Raw genomic sequence first — 11062 nt, 5'->3', positions numbered from 1 at the left:
AACATTACTCTTCTTCACAGCGACGATGTCATCCAACAAACCACCCTCCGGGCCCGATCAATCCCGCAACGAATACATTCCATCCTTCATCTCGAAACGACCCTTCTGGGCCGAAACTACCAGCGACGCCGACTACCTCGAACACCAACGTCTACAGACAGAATCCAAAGACACTCTTGACAAGGCGAAATGGTACGACCGGGGCAAAAAACTCGGGCCTGCAGCCACCAAATACCGCAAGGGAGCCTGTGAAAACTGCGGTGCCATGACCCATAAGACGAAGGATTGCCTGAGTCGGCCGCGGAAGAAGGGCGCCAAGTGGACGGGAAAGGACATACAAGCTGACGAAGTCGTCGAAGATGTCTCACTCGGGTGGGATGCCAAACGGGATCGCTGGAATGGGTACGACAATCGAGAGTACGGCGGAGTGGTACAGGAATACGAAGAACTCGAGTCTTTGAAGCGAGCAGCTGCCGCAACGACGTTAAAAGACGGCGCCATCACAAGTGGCGACGCAACACCTAACCCAGATTCCGACGCCCGCTACGGCGAAGAAACCGACATGGGACGTTCCCAACCAACCTCAACTCGGCAATTACGCCTCCGAGAAGACACCGCCAAATACCTACTCAACCTCGACCTCGACAGCGCACGCTACGACCCCAAAACCCGCTCGATGGACACATCGGCACAAGATCTCTCGAAAGACGGCGGTACTTCAGAATCTATCGCGGAGGAGAACTTCATCCGCCCGTCCACCGACGACAGTAACGCCTTCGTGCGCGCCCAGCAATACGCGTGGGAGACACAAGAATCGGGCAGCGGCAGCAAGAAACTGCACCTCCAAGCCAACCCCACCGAAGGCGAGATTCTCCACAAGAAACTCACGCTCGAAGCCGCCGAGAAGAAAGCCTCGGCGCGCAAAGCCCTCCTCGACAAGTACGGCGGATCCGAACATCTCCCGCAGAACGAGAGCGTCAAAAGACTTTCCAAACTCAACGCCGTGCGCGCATCGGAGCGCTACGTCGAGTACGACGCCCAGGGCCACGTCAAAGGCCTCCCCGTGCAGAAAGCGCGCTCCAAGTACGCCGAGGACGTGTTCACGAACAACCACAGCAGCGTCTGGGGCAGCTGGTGGCGCAACTTCACGTGGGGCTACGCGTGCTGCCACAGCACGGTGAAGAACAGCTACTGCACGGGCGATGCGGGAAAGCGCGCCTTTGAAGATGCAGAGGGATTGCGCACGGGCACGGCGCTATTAGAGGACGGCGGCCATCTGGCTTCACGAGACGAAGACGACGAGAAGGAGAAAATCACGACCGGACAGGATGGTGAACACGTCGTGCCCGACACAGACCACAAATCTTCGTCGACGACGACAACCACGGCCAAGAAACGCACCCTCCAGGAAATCCAGTCCGGCATCTCGCACGACGAGCTCGAGTCGTACAAGCGCAACCGCGTCGCGGCAGACGATCCCATGGCGAAGATGCTGGGGCGGGATGAACTGGTGCAGTGATTTTTAGCTGTTCGTTGTGGAATGTTCGTTTTGGTCGTGATGGCCAGGCAGGGCAGGGCAGGTCTTGGTTGGCTCTTTTTTTATCTTTTGTGGTCTAGCGTTTTAGCGTGTCTGTGTTTTTGCTCTTGCGGGCTTCGAATTGGTGGGGATGGCGATTACACCCATTTGTGACCGGGGGATATAAAATTCCTTCATCGGTGTTGAGCCGGCATGACTGAGAAGGCTTCTGTCTACGGAGGTTGGGATGAGGCTACAATTAGAATATATTCATGTCATTCGGGCTACAATATATCTCGCTTCCCCCACGATGGGTTATCGATACAAGAGTGATCTTTCAGGATTGAGACTGATGCCTCCCCCATGGATATCCTCAGGCTCGAGGCCACACCCACAGCACCACCAAATCCAGAAGTCACGGCAACAGCCCATCGCGACACATACCTTCCTCCAATTCATCCTTCTCTGCTTCAGCTTTTCGTTGCCAACTTGTAATGTGCTCTGCTCTCTGCGGTCTTCAAGTATACTGGCTAATCTAGGACCGCTTCGCGTGCTATCTGGTATAGAGCCACCGTCCATGTCTAACCTGTGGGTCATTGTCATGGGCGGAATACCCGACGAACCCGTTCCAGAACGCCGTTGTGTCCTCCCCCTTGGTCGTCCGGAAGACGAGACCGATCGAGCTTCATGAAGAGCTTCTCGGTCTGCCCTTTGACACGCTTTGTCAATGGCCCTAACTTGTTCCTCAATAACGCTTCCGTGGTCACTTTGTGATCTGCGAACAAGCGGATGTGATTCCAGCGCTCTAATGCCAATTCCATGCCCACTAACTCTTGAATGAAACCTTCCCCTGATAAAGGTACTATCCTCGGCTTGAACAAGTGGTCCAGGTGTCGTGGATATGGTGATTCCGGGTGGCAGAGAGGCTCTTGGACTTTGAGAAGGCTTAACGGGTGGTGTGACAATCCTTGACATCCCTATCATAGCCAAAGTACGCCTGAAACCCTCGCTAGATGGACTGGTCAGATCGACTTGAGGCGTTAAGGATGGTGAATCCGAATCTATCGAAGGCGATATCATTGAGATAGCTGATTGTGCTTGACCAGCAGGCACCACCGTCGGTGACCCCCAGAAACGAGACCAGAGTGATCTAGGTTGATCAGGCGTCAATCGAAATGTCTGTGCTTCTGGAGAGCCAAAAGATGGCAGACCTGGAGGTGTTGGAGAGCGATATGGGGGCGATAGACCGGGTCGAAGGGGATATTGAGGGAGCTGAGCAATATCAATGCCTCCTTCTGAGGTCAATGATGAATGAGGCTCAGAATCTCTTGCTATCATCTGATTCAGTATGGTATCGAGGTTATTCAAAGACAGGGATCGAGCTTGATATAATGAGGTGTCTGGTAAACCATTTATGGTTGTGTCTGCATGGACGAAAGGATGAAGGGAACGATCGGATGCCTTTGGGTGAACGAGCGTAGCATGCTTCTCGGGACTGTCTCGCAGTCGAGGAGCTGATCGTGATGCTCGGAGTGTCTGAATGCTATTTTGTTCGATTATGGTACTCAACTGGAGAATTGGCCACTGACTATGGGGCGTTCGAGGTGACAATGAAGGAGAAAGCATTAGAACGGGACTCGTGTTGTCGTCAGTACTTTCTACACTGGCGGGACTGATGAGCTCGGGGAGATTCTGTTTGGAAAACACTGGTTCCGCATCGTAAATCGAGTCTGAGTATTTCTCTGAACTGAGGGCTTCGTCAGAACTCAGCCATTGGTAACGCAATGACTGGAAGGATTTTGTCCTGCGAATGGCCTTTTCCGAGGTAGATAGGTTGGTCTCGGGCAGGATATCGCATTCAGCCATGACCACGGGATCTATCAGCGACGAATTTGGTGGATGAAAGGGAGGGAGGTTATTCTGCTGATTAGCTTCTATCTCCAAATGAATGTGTAGCCAAAATCATCGGTATGATAGAGGTTGGGAAGGAATGTTTGACTTTGAGTAATTGATGAGTCCCTGTAGGATAAAGTCTTCAAATAGGGACAAGTGGCTGCATGGGTGAGGACCTCTCTCGCAATGGCAAGAGCTTCGGACGGAGAGACTGACATATGATTTGCATAACGGATGAACTGAGGAAGCGACGATTGACAAAGTCCAACAGTTTCAAGTCTTGTTGATGTTGATTCTTGTGATTGACATACCTCAGTATATCAAAATGCTCCAAATTATCCATGATAGAAATACCCATATTCCTGTTTGTTTGATCAAGCCTTGCCCCCTAGCACGCATTTCCAATAAATGTGCTATTAAAATAATTCGCCCTTTTCCCTTGTCTGGGCCCAATGAGGAGCTAATGGTACAGATTCCGAATTCGCTATGCAATACAAATTAGTATTAACACCCCTCCAACATGGAGCATTCTCGACCATTGTAGGTCTTGCTCCATGGTCCTCGTATGTCGTAAATTGGGTCGTGAGAGTCATGGCATCTAATGATTAACGCGCTTCTATTCCACCATTTTGGACTGCTGGGATGTCCTTTCGAGATGTGGTTTGTTGCAAATCTCGTTTCAAGCCCTTGATAATTCCTTCTAATCTGCGTCGCTCTTCTTGCTCGCCCTGCAAATTCGTTAGAATGGGCCTCACGCACACAAGATTTCGACCCTGTCACTCACCCTGATCGTCTTGAGATTCTCAGCACGTGTCTCACGCATCATTTTCTTGAATTCATTCTTCAACACCATTGTTGACATTGTTTCCATGGAAGAACCCGCTTTGACACCCATCCATTTCAACTTCTCCTCATTGAGTTGCATTTCAAGCGTTTCACATCGTTGCTGAAGAGTATCGACAGTTTCTTCGAGATGATCTCGCTCTTTCTCGTCATCAATGCTCTGCTTCGTCATGACTTCGTACTCCTCGATGGTATCCTTCAATTCTTGCTGTAGAGCGTTGACTTTGTTTTGTAATTCCGCACTACCCGTGCCCTTGGTTTGATGCTGTGTCGTCAGGAATTCCAATTGACTCTCCATATCGGCGTTTCGGGCGTTCAGTGCATCGATTTCCTTTTGCACCGCAGGGTTCATAGAAACATCAGCCGCTCGTTCAGCTCGTGTGCCATAGGCACCATCCAGCTCAGCTTTGACCACGGTCAATTCGGTCTGTGCTCTTACAACTTCCACCTCGAGCGCTTTCATCTCTTCCTTTGACTTTGCAAGCTCGGCCTCAGCTTCCGCCTTGCTCGTCTCAAGTCCTTGCATTTGTACCAAAATTGCGGCATGCTGATCCTCTCTTGCTTTCAAATCTTGGAGATGTTTGTCTTCTAGCTGCTTGCGTGCTGATCGTTCGATTTCCACAGCCTTACTGTCGTTGACGCCCCGTTGCTGCTCGAGAAGAACACTCTCTTGCTTTGCACTATCCAGTTGCTCCATGAGGAGGTTGATTTGGTCCCGAGAATGTTGAGACTCTTCCTCATGAACGGCATGTAATTTCTTCGAGCCCTCCAACTGTTCTGTGAGATCATGAATATGAGCATCTCGCTGGGCATCCGACTTGCTGTTGAGTTCACGCTGCTGCTGAATTTGTCTGGTCAAAATGTCTTTTTGTTCGACCAGAGTTTCGATTCTTGAATTCAGACGCTCCAGGACAACAGACGAGAAGGCCAATTGAGACTGTAAATCCTTCCCACGAGCCTCATCGTTAGGTAACAGCGGGCTGTGACTAACAGAGTTTGTCCTTTCGAGCATATCCTGTAGACGTATATTGACATCTTCAACCTGATCCTCCGAATCCACCAAGGATTTCTCGACGGCTGCAGTTGCACGAGCTTGGGCTGCTTGCATAGCATCGAGACCTTGTGACATGTAGCCGAGATATGCCTGAATCTGAGCACCCACGCGACCTGAAACATGTTCATCGGTAGGTTGAGGAGGTGGATCGAAATGTTCGTGTGGACCGGCTTGTGTGATCATGGCATGAAGACGGGAATTGAGCTCTTGTAATCGGTTCGCAAAGTCATCTATAGGTTGGGTGTCTCGACTGATTGGTCGGCCTTTGTTGGGAGCACCCGAGGCAGCTCCAAACTCGGTCACATAGTCCGGAACCTGATAGAGGCTACGCTCGTCAAAGTCATCAAGTCCATCAATAGCACCAGAGCCACGACCATTCATCTGACTGGTCATGCTCTCCGGACTCCGCGGCAATTCGGTCCGCCTGATATTCTTTTTGAGGCCCTTGTGCGTCATTTGTAGAATACCAGCTGTGTGTTCCAAAATGCGCCTCTCGGTATTCTCGAACTGCATCTCCAACTGTTTCAATTCACGGCTCAATTCCTCGACCTTTTTGTTACTGGCGGTGTATTCATCATCAGTTCGGGCGACTGTATCGTTGGCCGAGCCCCTCGCATTTAGGAAGCTTCGACGTTTTTTGGTGGGAGAGTTGTTGTTGTCTCCTGTTTCGCGGGTGGAATATAGACGGTTGAGGGATTGTGCTGCATCTCGTAATTTGCTTTCCAGGCCCAGTTTCCGCTTCACTGTGTCAATCTTGCCTCTGAGAAATACTTTGTCTCTCTTCAACTGCTCTATTTCGTCGAATGACAAGATTTCGAATTCTCTGCTGTCACTGATTGCAGTCTCTGTCAACAAATGCATGGCGACGGGATCGTTGATGTTTAGAAGGGTAGAATTTCGAGGTCCCTTCTGGGGTGGGAAACTCGGCTGGCTGCTGTCAGTTTTGAGAGCCAACAGTCAAGATCTTACGGCTTACCGGTGCGAAACGAGGAGTTTGTTCTTCAAAGGGACCGCGTAATCCTCCCGACATATAACTCTGAGTCTGGTCGACGGCAGGCGAATCCTCGGCTGGTCCTGGACCGCCTGCGCTGTATACAGAACTGGGAACATAACGGCTGCGATTGTCGTCGACGCTTTCGGCGGACTGCCTAAGGCCGAACTGAAATCGTTGCATATTGTTTCCTTCCTCCTCTTTGGCAGATGGATCGGTGTGAATGGGACTAGAGTACTCCTAGCAGACAAAGGATCGAACCCTAGGGGTAGCAGGTATCGGATGTTGATCGAAAGGATGTTTTCAACCTGTTCATGATTTGGGTCTTTACAGTGTGTGTAACTTAGTGTTGCATTATGACAGGTGAGTCGAATACGAGGGAGGCAGGATTAGAATTGGAAACGAATATCAGTCAGTTGAAGGAGTGTCGGTATGGCTGGGCAGGCTGAACACGTAAAGGACAAGACACCCGAAATCTCGTCAATAATTGAGTATCGGTAGTCCAGAGATAGACACGAAGTCGAACTTTTTAAGAAGCGACTAACTACCTCTAGTAACTCGCTAGTACAGATAAATCAGTGCCGCTGGAGAAAGGAGGGCAGGGGATGGCAGCTGAGCCTGGAAATGAGCCAACTGTTCAAGTTAGAGGAAAGAAAAAGGGAGACGGATGACAGCAAACCGGGATGGGGGCCACTCGGGCGCAATCTCAACCAGTCCCGGTTCAAGATCAAGCGCGGCCTAAGGAGCCAGCTTAGGCGAACTGAATGCCACGAGTCTCCTTAAGGGGGTTCAATTGATCAATCATCTGGCAGTGGAAGGTGCCACCGACGGATAGATAGAAGCATCTCATTGACTTTGATGGTTGATCGAATTCCGAAGAGTCGTACAAAAGTAATATCGGCACGGGAGAAGATGGGGTATTCTATGCAAGGTCCCATCATCAGTCAAACCATATGCCAATTGCCAATTTGACTTTGAAGCAATGGTGGACTGTGCAGTCAGAGACTCAGAGGGCCTCGGGCCCTTGACGCCTAATAAGCATCAGATTCCGTCACCAAATTGCCCGGGTGGCTTAAGTAAATGTGGCGGTGACAGGCAGACACCCAGCAGGTACCTTGGGTATCTCGGCTCTAGTTCCGGCATGCTCTGGCTACCTAGCACCTACTTACTCGTAGGCACCAAAGGTATTGAAAAGAGCATTTCTAGGGGTAGTGACTTGGATAGACACAAGTCAGCACCAACAGTTGTTATGTAGATGATGAGAAAGCCACATCGTCCACCACTAGGATAATACGTAGATACATACTCCGTACCTCCCGAAGCTCCCCTCGTGTACCACTGCCATCTTCAATGGATACGAGATACGCCCAACACCACCTTGGAGCTGTCAGTCACGAGATCATCTTCTGGAAATGTACTGCGTAGAACGGATGGATCCCAGATGGAGCTTTCTGTCCGAAACACTAAACCTGTCTAGAAACAGCACCGGTTGTCAAGCATCGTTAACTCAAACCTTGAAAGTGGCCCCATGGGTCCCGTCATTCTTGTGATTCGCATGATCGCATGGCGATCCAGACAACCTGTATCCGTATCATCTTCCCATCCAAACACTTAGGCAGGTAGAGTGGTATCGCTTGCCTTATCAAAAGCACCTCGGTTGATCGCTTAACAAGGTCCAATGCTGGCAAGATAATGATAGTCACTTTCGCTTCAAAAGCACTCTGGACTCTGGAGATCCCCAAGAACTCGAAGGCAGGCCCCTTCTTCTACCAACCTTTGCGACTTTCCTTGGAACTTCCAAAGTCAACGTCCAGACCTCAATATTTCTCAATCAGCCTCCAGCTCTTATCTCTTGCAGCTTCGAAAACATGGGAAACCCACCTGTCAAAGATGTGGTTCAGCACCCTCGAACACAATCCGGTGCTTCCCTCGATTCACAAGCCTCAGTTGCCGACAACACTCACTTGATTCGTCCAACACGCACTCTCTCCCGTATTTCCACCAGCGACACCATTGTATACAAGGTGTACAAACGACGCTTCTTTGGTTTGACCCAGCTGGTTCTGTTGAATATCGTCGCTTCCTGGGGCTGGATCACATTTGCTCCCGTCTCTGATACTGCTTCCCAGTTCTTCAACATCTCGGAATCCAAAATCAATTGGCTATCGACAGCATATTTGTTCGCCTTTGTACCAGCTTCTGCCTTCAGTTCCTATATCTTGCATCGATTTGGTTGCAAGATGTCCATCATGATCTCCGCTGGCCTTCTCCTTGTTGGCAGTTGGGTGAAATACGGCGCCACCTACAAAGCCAGCTTCGCTGGCGCCATGTTTGGCCAACTGTTGCTGGGCTTTGCTCAGCCCTTCGTTTTGGCTTCTCCCACCTCATATAGCAACATATGGTTCAGTCCTCAAGGACGAACCGCTGCAACTGCCGTCGCCTCCCTTGCCAACCCATTTGGTGCCGCTCTTGGTCAGTTGATATCCCCATTTTGGGCCGACAAGCCTTCGGATATTCCCAACCTGGTTTTATACGTCTCCATTATTTCTTCCATCGCATGTATTCCCGCCTTCTTTATCCCTTCGCGACCCCCGACTCCACCTTCAGCAGGTGCTACTTCCAACGAACAAAGCCAAGGCTTGAGCTCCATGAAGAAAGATCTTCAAGTCCTCCTTCATTCCCCAGAATTTTTCATCATATTCCTAGCATATTCGACATACGTCGGCCTCTTCAATGCCTTTAGCAGTCTGATCAATCAAATCCTTGAGCCATACGGCTTCAGTGAAGACAATGCTGGAATTGCCGGAGCCATCCTGATTGTTGTTGGGCTTGTCTTTGCCGCCATCTCGTCTCCAATCATGGACAAATACAAATTTTATCTTCTGTTCATGAAGTCGGCTGTACCCGTGGTTGGAATCAGTTATCTGATTTTCCTTTGGGCCCCTGGTAGTCGATCATTGGCCTTTGTGTACGTGGTAGTCGCCTTGCTAGGTGCCGCAAGTTTTGGAATGGTTCCGGTTGTTCTGGAGTTCTTGGTAGAGATTCACTATCCCTTGGGTCCGGAATTGGCCAGTACGTTATGTTGGTGTGGTGGTCAACTCCTTGGTGGCATTTTTATTGTCATCATGGACGCTCTCAAGGCTGGTGATGGTGCAGATCCTCCACAAAATATGCACCGAGCTTTGATCTTCCAAGCGGTACTCGCCTTGTTGCCCGTACCTGCTGTCCTAGCCTTAGGACTGTTCGGCCGTCACGCGAACGTTAGACGGCGCAGATGGGAAGCCGATCAGATTACTCAGGGTGGCATAGGCCAGATCATTGAGGCTGTTGAAGAAGACGAACAAGGTGTTCCAGTGGGCGGGCAACCGCACCGGTGATGGTGATGGTAACCAATTGTGAACAATCTGTCGGTGGACAATTTTGAAAGCGTATTGATATGTTTGAGTCAAGCTTTGATGCCGGCATCATGGTGAGATATGATTATGAATATAAGTATGAAACTAGGTGCAGGTATTGGTATGCAGGATGTCATGAACTGGGATTAGGAAGGTGCGGTAAGGAGTAAATTGACGGGAGGAGTGTTTGAAGTACCACAAGGCTGAGCCACGGTGGAGGACGGCTGGATGCCAGCTAGTCTCTGAGGAGATGTCTATCAAATGCAGTGCACGTAAGAGAGGTTTTGAATCTATGAGGGGGAAGAATGAATTGGGTTCTGGATGAATAGGCAGAGATAATATCTCCAGCCGCTTCGAACTCATGCACTTCAACAATCAGTACCTCGTATTCAAGTGAAGTAAGTGCTTCCCACCCAGTACAAAGCTTGAGCAGCCCGCCGCGCCCAATTAATTCATTAATTTATTGTTTGAACCAATTGCCGAGCTACCACTGGCCCACCGAGCACGCACAGCCAGATAAATACTTGTACGGATGATTAGGTCTCGGGTAGAGTGCATCTGTATAGCCACAACCAATGAAACCCTCGAGCTCAGCCAGCCCTTCCAGCCATCCAGCCAGCCCATGTTGCGCGATAGACGCCGCAGATGCCGCAGTACGAGGTACGGATACATGTGGGAAATACTCTTCGACCAGAGCCCGGGGTACCTAGGTAGGTAGGGAGGGACCGGTTGTACAGTAGTAGTACATATTTACCTAGGGAGTACGGATTCTCTCAATGGGAGTCCTTCAGCCTCAGCCTAACGGACGGGTCACGGTTTCATTGATATGATCAAGCATGGTATCTTACGCGGGGATGAAGAGGAACCCGAAATGGAAATTCATTGCGAGGAAATCAAGTTTAGCTGCCAACAAAAATGCTGTTGATGTTCTGGGATTGCGCTACCTAGCATGATATAATCCCCGGGATAACTGTGGTTCCCACTTGCATGCTTGCTTGCTGGGGTTACTAACTAAACGTGACGGATTGCAAACGGCGCTGCTTGTTCGTCGTAGACTGAGCATAATGATAGTGTAGGCACGCAATGCATCCATGCACCCCCCATGCATGCATGCATAATGTTACGCGATTGAATTCTGATGATCAAGCTTGACTCACATACTTATGTGGTGACCTGTCAATGATCGATATGGAGATCGTCTGCTTTCGTCGCATGACATGTCCAGGCAGGTCAGATAGAGATCCAGCTGTGTGTTCTCCTTGAAAAATAAATCAGAAAGGAAATATTCAGCACTCCGAACATCTCGGACATTTCGTTTTCCATCTGTGTGACTGTCCCGCCACCGGGTCCTCCGTTCACTTAAAAAGGCT

The 11062-nt window shown here is 50.0% G+C and overlaps 4 protein-coding genes across 4 annotated transcripts; 2 read left to right on the top strand and 2 right to left on the bottom strand.

The window, feature by feature from the left end:
* Nucleotides 1-25: 25 nt before the first annotated feature.
* On the top strand, nt 26-1519 carry LTR84_002137 (uncharacterized protein; the record flags this gene model as incomplete). The annotated part of the gene is made up of 1 exon (XM_064845751.1): nt 26-1519. The coding sequence occupies one exon, from the start codon at nt 26-28 to the stop codon at nt 1517-1519; it is 1494 nt and encodes a 497-aa protein (XP_064706605.1).
* A 527-nt stretch (nt 1520-2046) lies between these two features.
* LTR84_002136 (uncharacterized protein) lies at nt 2047-3382 on the bottom strand (the record flags this gene model as incomplete). The annotated part of the gene is made up of 2 exons (XM_064845750.1): nt 2047-2069; nt 2380-3382. The coding sequence occupies 2 exons, from the start codon at nt 3380-3382 to the stop codon at nt 2047-2049; spliced, it is 1026 nt and encodes a 341-aa protein (XP_064706604.1).
* A 632-nt stretch (nt 3383-4014) lies between these two features.
* Nucleotides 4015-6480, bottom strand: LTR84_002135 (uncharacterized protein; the record flags this gene model as incomplete). The annotated part of the gene is made up of 3 exons (XM_064845749.1): nt 4015-4137; nt 4194-6233; nt 6283-6480. 3 exons carry the CDS (start codon nt 6478-6480, stop codon nt 4015-4017), a joined length of 2361 nt encoding a protein of 786 aa, XP_064706603.1.
* Nucleotides 6481-8165: 1685 nt separating this feature from the next.
* LTR84_002134 (uncharacterized protein) lies at nt 8166-9674 on the top strand (the record flags this gene model as incomplete). The annotated part of the gene is made up of 1 exon (XM_064845748.1): nt 8166-9674. One exon carries the CDS (start codon nt 8166-8168, stop codon nt 9672-9674), a length of 1509 nt encoding a protein of 502 aa, XP_064706602.1.
* Between the last annotated feature and the right edge of the window lie 1388 nt (nt 9675-11062).

This window comes from Exophiala bonariae (assembly GCF_035927105.1).
Source record: "Exophiala bonariae strain CCFEE 5792 chromosome Unknown scaffold_12, whole genome shotgun sequence".
NCBI lineage: Eukaryota > Fungi > Ascomycota > Eurotiomycetes > Chaetothyriales > Herpotrichiellaceae > Exophiala > Exophiala bonariae.
Note: the sequence above shows the minus strand (reverse complement) of the source record. Positions and strands in the feature narration are given on the sequence as shown.